At 45.8% G+C, this 16,616-nt stretch overlaps 1 protein-coding gene across 2 annotated transcripts; it reads right to left on the minus strand.

Annotated features, from left to right (window-relative positions):
• Positions 1-9,528: 9,528 nt before the first annotated feature.
• SGK1 (serum/glucocorticoid regulated kinase 1) lies at positions 9,529-16,029 on the minus strand. Of its 2 annotated transcripts, none has more exons than XM_052645456.1 (12): positions 15,880-16,029; positions 14,757-14,832; positions 14,237-14,312; positions 13,720-13,824; positions 13,533-13,616; positions 13,300-13,431; positions 12,922-13,034; positions 12,460-12,583; positions 11,919-12,014; positions 11,302-11,457; positions 11,109-11,198; positions 9,529-10,709 (listed from the first exon to the last, which is right to left on the minus strand). In XM_052645456.1, the coding sequence occupies exons 1-12, from the start codon at positions 15,995-15,997 to the stop codon at positions 10,542-10,544; spliced, it is 1,338 nt and encodes a 445-aa protein (XP_052501416.1). In that variant the 5' UTR covers positions 15,998-16,029; the 3' UTR covers positions 9,529-10,541. The 2 variants fall into 2 exon arrangements, with proteins under 2 accessions (XP_052501416.1, XP_052501417.1); XM_052645457.1 differs by lacking the exon at positions 15,880-16,029 and adding an exon at positions 14,982-15,098.
• Positions 16,030-16,616: the final 587 nt, after the last annotated feature.

The raw sequence follows: 16,616 nt of genomic DNA on the forward strand, positions 1-16,616 counted from the left end.
AGACAGAAGGTCTTCGCGGTCCCAGCTCCTCACTCCCCAGACAAGTACCAACAGCACCATTATTTACTGTCTTGTTAAATTAAAATACATTTTTCGCACTCTGACACATTACCTTAGATCTTCTACAGTGAAGAGAAGTGTTTTTAGTCCTAATTTGGGAGAAAAGAAACCAAGGCTCAGAGAGACTGGGTTTCAAGAATTAGAGATTTTCCTAATTTATTACACTGCCGTCCCTCAGCATATCTCTTCTTGGCTTCCTGTTCTTTGGGGCCCAGGAGAGCCTGGTCATCTTTTTCCTTGTTCTTTTATAGAAAATAGTAAAATTTTTAGATGGTTATAAATAATGTGTGAGTCAATGAACGGTCTGCTCTAAAGAGAGTGCCTTAAATATTCCTGGGTCATAAACCAGGGTGCCTCTCCGCTTCCTTTCCAAAGCTGGTGATGGAATTCTGATGGACATTGGGGTCACCAGGTGTGTGCATATGATTAGAAGCTGGGAACAGTCTATGTCAAGCTGGAGTGATGAATTTTGTTATCTAATGCCAAACTGGGCTTCCCAGGTGGCTCAGTGGTAAAGAACCCACCTGCCACTACAGAAGATGAAGTAGACACGGGTTCGATCCCTGGGTCGGGAAGATCCCCTGGTAGAGAAAATGACAGCTCATCCCAGTATTCCTGCCTGGAGAATGCCCATGGACAGAGGAGCCTGGTGGGCTGCAGGCCGTGGACAGAGGAGCCTGGTGGGCTGCAGGCCGTGGACAGAGGAGCCTGGGTGGCTGCAGCCTGTGGAGAGAGGAGCCTGGTGGGCTGCAGCCTGTGGACAGAGGAGCCTGGTGGGCTGCAGGCCGTGGACAGAGGAGCCTGGCGGGCTGCAGCCCGTGGATAGAGGAGCCTGGGGGGCTGCAGGCCGTGGACAGAGGAGCCTGGTGGGCTGCAGCCCGTGGACAGAGGAGCCTGGTGGGCTGCAGGCCGTGGACAGAGGAGCCTGGTGGGCTGCAGGCCGTGGACAGAGGAGCCTGGTGGGCTGCAGGCCGTGGACAGAGGAGCCTGGTGGGCTGCAGGCCGTGGACAGAGGAGCCTGGTGGGCTGCAGGCCGTGGACAGAGGAGCCTGGTGGGCTGCAGGCCGTGGACAGAGGAGCCTGGTGGGCTGCAGGCCGTGGACAGAGGAGCCTGGTGGGCTGCAGGCCATGGACAGAGGAGCCTGGGTGGCTGCAGCCTGTGGAGAGAGGAGCCTGGTGGGCTGCAGGCTGTGGACAGAGGAGCCTGGTGGGCTGCAGGCCGTGGACAGAGGAGCCTGGTGGGCTGCAGGCTGTGGACAGAGGAGCCTGGTGGGCTGCAGGCCGTGGACAGAGGAGCCTGGTGGGCTGCAGGCCGTGGACAGAGGAGCCTGGTGGGCTACAGCCTGTGGAGAGAGGAGCCTGGTGGGCTGCAGCCTCTGGAGAGAGGAGCCTGGTGGGCTGCAGGCCGTGGACAGAGGAGCCTGGCGGGCTGCAGGCCGTGGACAGAGGAGCCTGGTGGGCTGCAGGCCGTGGACAGAGGAGCCTGGTGGGCTGCAGCCTGTGGATAGAGGAGCCTGGTGGGCTGCAGGCCATGGACAGAGGAGCCTGGCGGGCTGCAGCCTGTGGATAGAGGAGCCTGGGGGGCTGCAGCCCATGGATAGAGGAGCCTGGGGGGCTGCAGGCCATGGGGTCGCAAAGAGCAGGACACGGCCGAGCACGCACAGCATGATGCCAAACTAGTGTCCACGTAAGCTCCCTTCCTCCCTGTTGCACGGGTGGGAGAAGCAGAGCTTTCACTCCTCGGTTTCTGGGATTTTGCCTATAGTTGAGTTGCTCCTGTATGAACAGACAAGAACGCAGAAGAAAGGATGGCCCACTGAATTTTACATAATTGCATATGACATTAGACGATAACACTTGCCGAAGTTTCTGGCCGCAGACTCATTTCACTTGGCCAACTAGTGGTTTTTGGTTTTACTGTGATTTTAATTTCAATGCTTTTAAGAGAAAGTGCATGTTCATGGCTTCTTTTGTCTTAATCTAATCGAATTTACAGCCCTGGCTCCTGAAGGCACTGAATTTATGACCCCTGAAGCTGGTGGTGACTCCCGTGTCCTGACATTTTTATGGTTCTATGATATTGGAAAGGACAGGATAGTTGATAGAAAGAATGACTTGAAGGAATGTAGGCATGGTTGGAAGGGAAAGTATTATCCCCCTCCTCAGGTCACTTTTATGAAAACATTCAGGTAGGCACGAAACAGCTGGAAAACCAAGATGATTCCTAGCTGTGTTAGAAAGAGTGTAGCCAGAGTGAAGTTGCTGAGCTGTTAGGTTTCAAGCACCGTGGACCAGGCAAAAGTCATGCGCAGCTGCAAAGGGCAACCTTGAAAGTCAAGTCCCCTGTCTCAGCGAGCGTACTGTTTTGCTTGTTCTGCAACATGAAACCAGATTGCTGTGTCTTCATTTCACCAGATGAGAAAGTCGACAAGTGGTTTAAGAGTTGCATTACACAGAAATTTATTAAGCCCTAGACTCATACAAGTGAGACTTTAAACTTTTAAAAAGTATGAACAATTAGGACAACTTAAAGAAAAAAAAAAAAATCAACCAGCAACCAAGACACTTCCTCTGTCTTGCCTTTAAAATCCTAATTCTGTGTTATTGGAAGCCTTTATGCTTGCCTATGCACATCAAATTTCTGAAAGGATACACAAAAAAAGCTTACTATTGATTATCTCCAACAAGGGAAAATTGGGATTGGAATTGCTGAGCATCGAGACAGTTGTGAAATTATTACTTATTTTGACCCATCAAGTTTTTACTTGTTTACTTTAACAACAGCATGTTATCCATTTACATATAAAAAAAGAAAATCTAAGGAAGCATCATGTATTTCACATTCTTTCCTCCTCCCTAATTATCTATTCTTCTGTTTGCTGTGATTTTAACAGTTGCCACATATGTCTGAGAGACTGTATTTTCTCTAAACTTATCCCAAACTGTCCATTATTATTAGGTAGCATACAACCAAATTCAAGTATCGGATCTTTTCTGTATGTCCCTTTTCCATGATCTTTCAGAGGAAAATATAATCATTGTTTGCAATTCGGACTCCAAGTTGTTTCCAGATTAACCCTAATTAATCTAATGAAGTGAACTCTAATTAATTATCACCAAAACAAATAGATTTGTCCTGACCTTCACTAGCAACACTGCCACACACTTGAAGTCAGATGGCTTAAGCCTGGCTAGGGAAGGAGATGACTTTGGCCTCTGGAATGCCAAAGTGGCAGTAAAATAAGGTTGAGCAGAACCATATTAAAGCCAACTGGATGTCACGAACAAATTGGCAGCCACTCATCTGTTTTATGTATGTGTCTGTAAAGTGACACTATGTCTTCATGCTCATAATCCTTGTCCTGCTGTTGACCAGAGTGATTATCTGTCCGTGTGTTTTCTCGTGAACAGCCTGTACCCTCTATATTGTTGTTACAGCATCGTCATCAGACCTGCTGTGGTACAGTAGGCGGGGCAGAGAACAAACCACACCGAAAGGAGGAAACCGAGAACCCTGCCTGTCAGAGTCCACGGTTTCCAAGCTGTCCAGACACGCAAACATAATGTTATAGGTAAACACTGAATAAGCATCTAGGACTGCCCTGTTCTTGCTGCTAGAGTCCTTCACAGAAAAGGTGTGGAAAGCAAACTAAACGTATGTGTGTGCATGTGTGTATATATATACATGTATCTATATCTATATATGAAGCGTGTTCTTATAGAGCAAATATGCAGTGGTCAAAGCAAACAAGGAAAGACCATAGGTTAGCCACATGAAGTCTCAGTGACAATAATTTGTTAGTTTTGGTGACTGGCTAACAATTTTCAGCAATGTGAAAACACATTTAACCAGTTTCTCCAGTTGGGTTTAATTAATGTGGGTAAGTGTGTTTTTCGTAATAGAAGTGTTGTTCTGATTCACAGCAGGTTAGGTTTAATATCATTCTGCTTCCAGTACAAGGCTTGAGGCATACAGAGTAGAATTTTAGGAGCATTTTGATGGATGAGGGGAGAAATGTCTTAACAGGATGGGGTAGAGATTGAGCACAATGAGTAACATCTTGCCTTGCCAAGTAGTATACTGATTGATTATCTATTGGCTGATTCATCACATCCTGGGGATATTGGAGAAACTAGTGGGTGGTTTTTGTCCTAAATGGTATTGTTGCAGCTGAGACAACCACTCCAATAAGTGGAATCAATTACATTAAAGAAATAAACTACATTAATACATCCTTCTTCTTCCTTCATTCCCATCAATTCACAAAGTTCCATTGATTTGAGGCCTTCAAAATCCTCTCTCTGTCCCTTTTTTCCCACCATCAATGGAATGATTGTCAGAAGTCTAAGTGGCTTCCTTATTATCTTTTTAATCCCAAAGCTCTCCCCACAATTACAACTCTTGCCAAGAGTCACCAGAACATGCCTTTTGATCATGCCTTTTCCTCATGGAAAACCTCCAAGTGTTTCACTTTACTACCTAGTGAAATCTAAACTTCCCGAGACCTTCAGGAACATCAGTCACAAGGTCCATCTCCCTATTCAAAATGACTTCTTGCCACTCTTTAATACATTTTCCCCCTATAATCTGCTAAGCTCAGCTGAGTCGCTCAGTCGTGTCCAACTCTTTGCAACCCCATGAATTGCAGCACGCCAGGCCTCCCTGTCTATCACCAACTCCCGGAGTTCACTCAGACTCACTTCCATCGAGTCAGTGATGCCATCCATCACTGCCATCCAGCCATCTCATCCTCTGTCGTCCCCTTCTCCTCCTGCCCCCAATCCCTCCCAGCATCAGAGTCTTTTCCAATGAGTCAACTCTTCACATGAGGTGACCAAAGTACTGTAGCTTCAGCTTTAGCATCATTCCTTCCAAAGAAATCCCAGGATTGATCTCCTTCAGAATGGACTGGTTGGATCTCCTTGCAGTCCAAGGGACTCTTAAGAGTCTTCTCAGGAAATCGAGAAAAGTAATGAGTGGGGAAAGATGAAATTAACTAGCATTTTAAAATTCCAGTTCCTTCTGACCTTGTTTCATTGCATAACTGTGAAAAAACAGGCAGGGGATGCATGTTTCCCCTCTAAAGAAACTGAAGTTAGGAGATGTTTGCCCAAGTTACTACTTGTCCAGTGCAACAAAGTGGGTTGGGGGAGCTGGGATTCTGACCTAGGTCTTTCTGAGACCCACCCTTTTCCCAATATTCCACTCATTGTACTTATACAGGTTACCCTCTGGCACCCCCACCTCAACTTTCCAGACCTGGAATGCCCTCTTTTCTGCCTCAACTTCAAGAGCCAGTTCCTAAGACAACCTACCTGGACCCTCAGGATCTCCCTAATCTTCTCTGTTCCAAATTCCCTGAAAATGTAACCCCTTTACTTGACCCCCAAACTGGATAAGATGTTCCTCCTCTGGGTTCCCATAACACCCTATTTTTATCACATCATATGTTTTTCCATTTTATTTATTTACTTTTAGCTCTGCTGGGCCTTTGTTGCTGTGCACGGGCTTTCCCTAGCTGTGATGAGTGTGGGCTCCTCTCTAGTTGCGCTCATGGGCTTCTCATTGCGGGGGCTTTTCTTACTGCCGAGCACACGCTCTAGGTGTGTGGGCTCAGTGGTTGCGGTACGTTGACTTAGTTGCTGTGTGGCATGTGGAATCTTCCTGGCCCAGGGACAGAACCTTTGTAGCTTGTATTGGCAGGCAGATTCTTAACCACTGGACCATGAGGGAAATTCCATATATTTTTTAATAACATATTTATTGATATGTAACAAGCATATAGAAAAGTCACATAAGTATTTATCTTGATGATATATCAAAAAGCAAAATCAGGCCTGAAACCACCAAGATCAAGAAATTACCAGCAAGCAACCAGGAGACCAGCCCCCTCGCTTACCCTCTTAATCTCCATTCTCTCCTCCCCAAAGGCAATCAGATCGTGACTTCTATACAGCTTTGTTTGCCTGCTTTCAAATTTTATATAAATCAAATCATACAGTGTGGTATCTATGTCTGTGAGGTTTATTCTCTGTTATTGTATATAGCAATTATCCATTTGTTTTTATTATAATATGGCATTACACTATATCTATTCATTTTGCTAATTATATTTATTTTGCTGTTGGGAGACATTTTGAATTGTTGCCATTTTGAGGCTCATATAAATAGTCCTACTGTGAATATCATTGCAAACTTTTTATTGAATATATGTGCACTCTTTGGGGTACATATACTATGGAGTGAAGCTACTGGGTCATAAGTTATAAATATATTCATCTTTATTTAGTAGAAAATGCCAAACATTTTTCCAAAATGATTGTACTGATTTATACTCTCATTGCAATGTGTAGTTCCAGCTGCATCTCATCTTCATCAGCAACTTACAAATGTCTATGCTATAATTGCAAATTCTTTTTTGTTTTTTTGTCATACCACACAGCATATGGAACTTCTCTGACCAGGGATCGAACCCATACCCTCACAGTGAAAGCGTAGAGTCTTAACCACTGGACCACCAGGGACATTCTATAGTTGAAAATTCTTTCTTTCTCCCTCCCCACCCCACTTTCTCTTTTTCTCTCATTACCTTAGCATGACACTTAGAAGGTATCTGAGTAAAAAGTCTAGTGAAATAGTAAGTAAATGACTAACAAGCACAGAAGTGTTGGCTTCTATATTCTTGTCACTTAAGAGGTGACATTATGCAGAATAGTGTGGTTACATGCATAGGCTTTGGGACCAGACTATCAGGATTTGACTTCTAACCTCACCATGTCCTCACAAATTACCTTTCTGTGCTAATTTCTTCACTTTGACATCAGAAGGTCAATGAATTTTGTATGAAGTACTTAGAGCAACGCCTGGCATATAGTATGAATTCTATATTAACTGTTCGTGTTGTCTAATTCTTAAGGCTTATATCCTTTTAGACTCCCTAGAAACAGAATCTCTAGGGAGATTCTAGTAACCTAGAGAGAAGCCTGCTCTAGGCAGCCAACCCCACAGAGAACTTCTAAACTTCTGAGGTTCCCTTTAGCCCTCATTCTCCACTGGCCTTATACCATGGGTGGGTGCCCCAAGTAGATGGCAAATTTCCTAAGCATGGCACTTGAGTTATCTTCACGGTAGCAGTGGTTTCAAAATCCTGCTTCAATTTGCGGGAATCTTAGCTGAACACATTCCCCCTAAATCCATATTTGAGCGGCTACACAGCTGAAAACCTATGGAGAAGTGAATTGTTCCTTTTATCCACCATCATGCTCAAATGCTTTTATCCCACACCCCTAGATAAAAGATACTTCTGCACATGTACTACTTGACATCATAGTGTTTAGTAAATATTTGCCTTTTTTTTTTTTTTTAATATATTGATCCTTTGTTCTTTCTGGACTTCCCTGTTCTGGCCCTGTTCCCTTCCCACCCAGTTGTGTTTGATCTAATCTCCTCCTGTTTGTGTGACAACACTCGGGTCTCCTCTGGCTTTATCTGCTCTCCAGCAATGTATATCAGATCTTACATAGCAACTGACTGAAGCCAGAAGCCACATTTCTACCCTCAAAAGATTAAAAAGCTTTGTAATCCATGATGAGCTCCTCTGAGTTATGTCTAATTAGATGGGAGAATGCCAGCTGAAAGACTCATGTTAAGATAAAAATTTTTAAGTACTTATTGTTCATCGAGGCGCTCTTAACTGTTATTCATCAAGAGAATGAGGGGAAGATACACAGAAAGCCTTTCTGTCAGGCCTAGGATCAATCTTTACTAGGACTTTATAGATTTTCTTTATCATTGTAGTTGACTTTTGAGCTTCCCAGGTGGCGCTAGTAATAAAGAATCCACCTGTCAATGCAGGAGACAGAGGAGTCACAAGTTTGATTCCTGGATGGGGAATATCTCCTGGAGGAGGGCAACCCACTCCAGTGTTCTTGCCTGGAGCATCCCCATGGACAGAGGAGCCTGATGGGCTACAGTCCATGGGGTCAAAGAGTTGGACATAACTGAAGTGACTTAGCAAGCATGTGGTTGACTTCGGCATTTGCGGTAGGTAAGGGGTTTAAAATGCAGCTAGTGTCTGGAGGGAAGATCCATAACTCAGATGCGGAGCTTGATCAGGGGCTACCCTTCAGCAAGATAGAAGAGCCATGATAAAAGGGAAAACGACCGTCCCCAGGGAAATCCCTGTGCAAACTGAGAGGTCAAGATAAAGGGTGTGCAGTAGGCCTACAGCCGCAAGACCAGCTATTGGAGGATCCCGTGTATGCGAGGAATTTCTGGAAGGCCTAGAAAAGAGAGAAAGTCCAAACAACCTGTGTACAAGATGATGCTCTCCTACAGTGCTCTTTTCCGTTCTCCCACAGGAACTGTTCCAGTGGGCTGAATACAGGTGGGCCCAGGCAGTGCCGGGTGCATACCAGCTCCAGAGGCTTCTGATGCAAGCCAGGGATGTGTCCCTTCAGGCTCCTTCTCGGAGCTGACACCGGACTCAGTTCGGCTCTGGTTACTCTCAGGAACCAGGAGTCCTGCCGGCTCAGCATTTTGGGAACAGAGCCACTTATCCTCATCCTCTTTAGTGGCATTCTCCTAGACTTGCAGACTATTATCTTGATTTCCATTTCAACAAACTGCTTTATTGACCAAGTCTGCCCTTCCCAGCAAGCGCTGTAAGGGCAGAGATGTGTCAGCTTTGCTCTTGCTTTATCTTCAGTACTTGGAATAGTTGCCCCAGTGAAGGCACTCAAGTATTTGTTAAAGAATTACCTGTTACTTCAGACAAGACAAAGGTCGAAACAAACAGCCAACTTCACAGGGCAGGCAATAAACATAGGGAACATTACTTCGACTGTCCTTGAGGCAGTTAAATGGACAAGGATTTGTTTGGATGGATTTGTGGATAATGACTCACATCATAGAATGCTGGTAAAGCCCTCAGATAGAAATTGGCTTTAGGGAATTCTCTGGTGGTCCGGCGGTTAGGACTCTAGAGCTTCTACTGCCAGGGGCACGGGTTTAATCCCTAGTTAGGGAACTAAAGATTCTGCAAACCGCACAGTGTGGCCCGAAAAAAAAGACTTTCAGACTGCCCTATCGAAAATCCCATGGACGGAGGAGCCTGGTAGGCTGCAGTCCATGGGGTCACTAAGAGTAGGACAAGACTGAGCCGACTTCACTTTCACTTTTCACTTTCATGCACTGGAGAAGGAAATGGCAACCCACTCCAGTGTTCTTGCCTGGAGAATCCCAGGGACGGGGGAGCCTGGTGGGCTGCCGTCTATGGGGTCGCACAGAGTCAAACACGACTGAAGTGACTTGACTGATTCTCTTCTGGAGTCAGAGATTGATGCTTCTAGAGGAGCAAGCCACTGTCAATCACAGCAGCATTACCATGGTTTTTGATTTTAAATGGGTCTACTATTGTTCCCTTAACTGAAATATATAAAATAACGCACATGACACAATTTCTGTAAATACTTTTCAAGGTTTTATTGCAAACCAAAGTTGGTTTATCACACACACAAAAAGGTGTGTGGTAGGGAGGGGAGAAAGAATTGTACATATTATAACCATGTTAATTACAGTACATTAAAATGGTGGTTTACATTACAAATAAGCCTGTAAGTTTAAATATACTAGTGTTATAACCCAATATACAGACTTTCTTTATACAATACATACAATTATCAGGAATGCAAAAAAAAAAAAAAACCAACATAAATAATGCCCATTTTATAGGTGACATTTTAAACAATGAAAACACCAGGCTCTGACTGACAACTGGGGCATTGGTCCATAAAAACCCTTTCTAAAAATAGAAATATTTGTAGCAGCAATGCTTTCTTTAAGCATCTGGATACAAGTCATTGCAAGACCATTTTCAATAAATTTTAGTTATTAACTATATCTTACAAAAAAACAGTCTACACATAAATTTATCTTCCAAATATGGAAGAAACAAACAATGTCCCACATTGTAGTGTCCTGCAAGCGTCACATTGATGCGCATAACTGAGTCCTTCTGTGAGCAAGCATACCACACTCACACAGCGGATCACACAGGGAGTCCACAGGGAGAAACAGAGAACGAGAACACTCAGCAACAGGAAAAGCTTTGGAGCTAACACGATCTCATCAGAAAAGGCACATTTCATAAGATTCGTTATCGTGGCCCGGACAGACCTCCAGAAGCTCCTTCTCAGACCAGCGTCCGCCTGCCAATGAGACCACTGCATCTGTCTCGGGCGGCCCTCTACTGCTCATTTCAGAGATAGCACCACATTGGAAGGAAGAATAAAGAGGAAAATCTCACAAGCTCACTAGGAGGATGTGCTCTTCGAAAAGCTTCCAGCAAACTGTGCAATAAGACTGCCAAGATGTGCAAGCTTCCAGGGATGTGCAAATTCTCTTTCACGATGTCCTGTCAGCTGGCAGCTCTGCCAAAAGGTTAACTAAAAAAATCCTTTGCAACCAACCCTAAGACCGTTCAGAGGAAAGAGTCCATGGGAGGTGCATAGGAAAAGCCCAGGAAGGCCTCAGCCGCTTCCTTGACGCTGGCTGTGAGGAGGAGGCTGTCCGGGGACCGGCCGATGGAGTTGGGGACCGGCTCTTCGGTGAATTCAGGATCAAAGTGCCGCAGGTCGCTGGGTCCGCTCTGTTGCAGGAAGAGGAAAACAAAACAAAACAAAACATGCTCCATGTCAAGAATTCACAGGGAAGACAAGGCAGGGAAATTCTTGTGCAAGCTTCAGGTGCTATACAGGGACCATCACAAACCATTTCAAGCACAAAACCCACAGGGCACGTAAAGTTTAAACTATGAAGGTCATGTTTTCTGTCTTTCGCTACTTTAATTTATCAATGTGTTGAAAAATTATGTGAGCTTCATTGAGATAGGAGTTCTACTTTTTCTGTGGGTAAAATAATGGTTTATGAATAAAATATCTGCCAAGTTATTCCTTGGGGTGGGGCCCCCCACCCCCACCAGTGCCATCAACTCTGACTTAAAAGAGAAGCCTATGGGTTTCCATACATGCCCAAGAGAGCTACTCACCACATTTGGGTTAAAAGGGGGAGTAATCTTCTTATTAATGAGATCTTCCCAGTTAATTAGGGAGAAGAAGACATGATTCTTAATCTCCATCTGTTGAGAAAGAAACATGAATTTAGATGCCTGAAATTCAGGAAGGGCAGTGGGGTCTAGCGCTCTACCCAGACAGCCCAGGACGACAGGAAACGTGACTCACAAAGTCATCCTTGGCACCCAGCCTCTTTGTCCTGTCCTTCTGCAGGAGGCCTTCCAGGACGTGTCTTGCAGAGTTTGTAATATTTGGCTTCAGCTGGAGGGGCTTGTTCAGAATGTTGTCGTACATCTCAGCTGTGTTTCGGCTATAAAAGGGAGGCTGAAAGAAGGGGGAGGATTACTTACTAGTCAACTGGAAGTTCTGGAGAGCACTCATTACCAATCAAGACTCAGACTGTAATGCATGAAGCTGGATTTGACAAAGTCTATCACTTGATAGGTTTTCTTTGCCCTGGATTTTTCAGTGACTGTATTTTGCCACCCTGATGGGAGGCGGGGGTAGATGCTAATAAGCCATGTTTTTCACTCTCACATATGTTAAGTGTGGTCAAACCTAGTAAAGTGTGAACTTGCAAAAGAAAAATCTACTAGGTAAGGGTTTATCTTAAGGCACCTATAATTTAACCAATATGCCTGTCATGTCAGCATTTGTTAAGCTTACTGATAAAGAGAGAGACATGATGATCAAGTCTGCAAAGGGGTTTGTGTGCCCAGATGAATCTAGAGGGAGAAATGTATCAACCCCGGGCAATATTCCCCGATTCTCAATGGGCTACTCACCAGGCCATACAGCATCTCATATAAGACGGCCCCCAGGCACCACCAGTCCACGGTTCTATCATAGGGCTGCTTATGAAGCACCTCAGGCGCCAGATACTGAAAGACCAGGAAAAGAAGAGTTCAGAGCCCGTGAAACCAGGCACTGCCAAGATCAGGGGTGCGCTTTCAAAGGGCTGAGACACGCTGGGTCTACTTGGAGGATATATTTCTCTAGACTACTTCCTGATAAAATCGATGCCTTTGAGGCTGACTGTCCACTTATACTTATAGTCCTGATATTTAGAAAGCTAGTGGGTACCCCTCAGATATCTTTAGAATTTAGAAACCTTCTATGACCACAGATCTTATCAACAGCTCATTTTAACTAAAGCAACATGAGGCTTTGGAATTTCTCATGCCTCCAAGAGTAAATGCATTTTACTTGCACTGAACTGGACTAGAACACTTTTAAGAATACTCTTTCAGTAGTTAAAGGCACTAGTGCAATGATCTCTTCCTGGAGGAGTGGGTAGACCAGGCACCAAATCAAGAGTGTGCCTACCTCGGGCGTGCCGCAGAAGGTGGACGTCGTGCCATTGTGTTCAATGTTCTCCTTGCAGAGTCCAAAGTCAGTAAGGACAATGTGTCCTTGTGAATCTAGCAAAATATTCTCTGGTTTTAAGTCTCTGTTAAAAAAAAAAAAAGTAGTCACATAAATTAATTTCACTGTATGAGTAATTCTCTGTAAAGATCATTGCTGGGGGTGTTAGAAGCACTTTATATTCACTGTAGTTGTGTTAGTAAATCTAAAAGGGAGTCCTTGTTCTGTTAATCTATTCTGAATTAGGCACAATCCGTATTGGCTAGTTGCCTAGTAGAAGGGAGTCAAGATCAGTCACATGCTGGAGATCTGGTTTTAGATGAACAAGTTATGCCTAAACACAAATTATTTTAAGGTGCTGTCAAAGCTTGGGCTATGGTCTCTTTTACACCAAAAGGGCACCTTAAGAGCTCTTCAACTCACCTATAAACAATGTTCAGAGAGTGCAGGTAACCCAAGGCACTGGCTATTTCAGCAGCATAGAATCGAGCCCGTGGTTCCAGGAAGCATCGCTCCCTCTGGAGATGGTAGAACAACTGTAGAAGACAGAACCGAGTTAGCTTGGGTTGCCAAGCCAGAGGACGATGCATTGAATCAGTCCTGACATATATATAACTAAAGAGGACAATGGCAGGAAGCAGCCCTAAATAGTCTATTAACTATCTGAATGCTGACAGGCTAAGGGAAATGCTAATTCTGTTAACTTTTCTCCTAACTATCTTTTACAAACTTTCCTCTCAAATTAAATGAAGTGGGCTATGCACAGACTCCCAGGGGTCAGTTCCCATCCCCTCCACTCACCTCTCCACCGTTAATATAGTCTAGGACGAAGTACAGTTTGTCGGCCGTCTGGAAAGAGAAGTGAAGGCCCACCAGGAAAGGGTGTTTCACGTTCTTCAGGAGAACATTCCGCTCCGACATAATATGCTTTTCCTAGAAAAAGGACAATGAAGATTTAGTGGCAAATTTCAACTTGGCGCCAAGATTCCAGTGTAATGTTTAGTGAATGTCTTATCTCCAAGCTCAGCTCATACCTCCTTCTTTTTCAGGATTGCCTTCTTTTGTAAAACTTTAACTGCATAGAATGCTTCTTCTGCTTTATGTCTTGCCAGGAGAACCTGAAATTTAAATTAAAAATCATTTTCCTGTTCACATCCAGGGAGAATGTAAAATTAGCGTATGAAAGACTATAAACAATGAGAGCTTCAGACGTGAAATTACCTTTCCAAAACTGCCTTTTCCAATTACTTTCAAGAAGTGAAAATCAGATGGTTTAGCATGAGGATTGGATGATGGGCCCAGGTTGATTTGCTGAGAAGGACTTGGCTGGAAAATAAAAGATTTTCCTTTAATCTTTTCCTTGCTTCAAAGGAAGATTGCGATAGTAAAGTAAAGGCAATGTAAGAGATGGGATATCTGCGAATGTCTAGGCAGGTCCCCACACATCTATAGACACATTTCAAAATACCTTTTGTCCATACATGTGCATATTGCAAAACAGAGTATGGAAACTGTACACAATCGGGCTGTTGTTAAGCAGGTAACACTTTTATGAAATATGCCTTTCAAAATGCTCCACTGATTCATACTTAAGTGCTTATGTCAGTTGTTTGCTATGAACTAACAAGGCATTCCTGCCTTGATACTAACTAAAATGCTATTTAAATTCATCCACATAGGGAAACTGACTCATTTTTAAGCTCCCTCCATTGATGTATCACGAATAGAGAACACTTACCGGAGGAGAAGGGTTGGCATTCATAAGCTCAGGCTCCTGAGGTGGGGAGATTTTCAAAATGGACTGAACTTCAGGGCTGCAGAGAGGAAAGAAACAACTTAGGACATCCTAACTCGCCACAAGAGGGCAGACAACACCAACAGTGAATTTCTGGCTCAACTCCGGAGGATTCAGCGTTTAAACTAAAAACACCCGAATCAATTACCGTTAAAGAAAATAATAGCTAAAATAATAAACCCAGTTAAACATAGAGATGGGAGTTGTTCCTCAAGGAGAGAAGAGGTGAATGGGGAAAACATGAAAATTTTATCTTGCGTCTCTAGTGCAAGCCAAATCAGCAAATTAATTTTAATGTTTTAAATGACTTCAATAATTAAAATTTAAAGAGAAAAGGGATCCCCACCCATGGGAAGTCTTTGGCTTCCTGATCAATATGTTAATGGGAAGTACATCTTTACTGCTGGTAAATGGAAACTTCACTACTTATTTTTATTTACCCCAATTCCCCTCGGAAACTTACTGTTTGCATGCATAGGAGTTATTGGCAATCTTCTGAATAAAGTCATTCAGGCCCATCCTTCTCTGTTTCATAAAAGCTGCGAATTAGAGAGGAGAAACGTTTAGACAACGGCTTTGTAACATCCAACGCCACGCACATTAATCTGATCCGGGGCATTCAAAAACTTCCACTCCGCGTAACCTAGAAATAACCTAGAAGTTCAGCCGTATCCCTCCCTACACTCACCGATGAGAATTGCTACCATGCCTCTCATTCTGGAGTAAGTGAGGGTGTCTCTAGCAGCCTCGGTTTTCACCGTCATCGCCAGAGAGTGAGCACGGGGAGTCGTTACAAAAGGGAGACCGGCTCAGCCAACACTGCGCTCAGTCCCCGTCTCCTGGTTTATAAGCGTTGTGCCGCCGCGGGGGCGGGACCCACGCGACAACGAGTAAGCAGCGCTGTCCGGCCCCGCCCTCGGCCCCGCCCCCAGATGCCGCGCGGCTCGACTGGCGGCAAAGCGGTCGGCTGCGGGCGGTTCCGCCCCCGACGAGAGGGCCAGCCGGGAGCAGGGGTTGGGGGGCTCGGGGACCGCCCCGGGAGGGCCCGGCCGGGGACTGTTATCCGCCTCCCTCGGCTCCCGGGCCGGAGACTGGGAAAACCGCAGGCGGAGGGGGTGGGAGGGAGGGAGCAGCCGGGGTAATTTTCCACCTTTCTCATTTATTCCGCCTTGCGAGGAAATCAGAGTCGCGGCAGATCAGGAAATCAGAGCGGTTTCTGCCCGGTGCGCGGCCATCGGGGTGGCTCTGTGCCCGCTCTGGTTTCTCAGACCCTCAGTTCGGATTCACCCCCTGCCCCGGCGCCGACTCTGATCCTCTCCCGTAATTCACAAGGCAGTCTCCCAAGCCCTCGCCGGGCGTGCAGCGCACCATCAACAGTTATCTCAGGCGCAGAGCGGCAGCGCCGGGGGAGGGCGGCCCCTCACGCTCTTATCTTCGGAGTCAGCGTGGTCCCCCGGCTCCCGCCGCCCTCCTTCCCCAGTCCCATCCTCAGTGCAGCCCCAGATACCCAGCCCCTCTTTCCCGATCCGAGCAACTAGTGGAAGAGTGCGCAAGGCAAGTCTCCGCGTGGCGGCAGGGGCGCTTACCCAGTCCGGTCAGCAGGAAGGACTCGCTCCTTTTCTGCGCCTCGGCCCTCTTTTTGTGGCGGGGCCGAAGCAGGGACTCGAGCCGGGCCCTGGTCAGCGCGCCCTGCATCTCCCCCATGGGCAGCGGCGGCCGGGCGCGCAGCGGGCTGGGGCGACGGGAGAACACTGACGTTTCCTTGAAGGAGCCGCCGTGACTCAGGCCGGGCAAGATTTCCTGCCCCGCGTCCCAAAACAAACAAATGGCCCTTGTGCACGGCCGAGCCGCTTCCGAAAACGCCTTTTTTGTGCTTTTGGCCCAAGCCAAGCAAGGCTGAAAAATCCCAGAACTTGGAAGAGGAGGAAGGAAGGAAAGAAAGAGGGAAGGGGGAGGGAGAGAGGTCAGGAATGTGGAGGGGAGGGGGCGGAAATAAAATTCGTCTCTGCACTAAGGGGAAAAAAATATGCATTTCACTTTTTTTTTTCCTAATGTAATCTTTGGGAACATTCTGTCCTTTCCGCATGTAATTTTTCCTCTTGCATTTTTAATCCCCGCCATGCTAAGAACACGTGAGGAGGTGGCAATTTAGGGGACCGACCTGGTGTGACCCCGTATTGGTGCGGAGCCAGCACCGCGGGCACCATCGACTCCCGAGGTTCCCTCTCCCGCTCCCCGAACTGAAAACTCCGCCAGGTCGCACCCCATGGTCTTAGTTTGTACTCGTCTTCCCTAGCCCTCCTCCGGTTTAATTCAGGGCAGA

This window comes from Budorcas taxicolor, chromosome 9, assembly GCF_023091745.1.
Source record: "Budorcas taxicolor isolate Tak-1 chromosome 9, Takin1.1, whole genome shotgun sequence".
NCBI classification, from domain to species: domain Eukaryota; kingdom Metazoa; phylum Chordata; class Mammalia; order Artiodactyla; family Bovidae; genus Budorcas; species Budorcas taxicolor.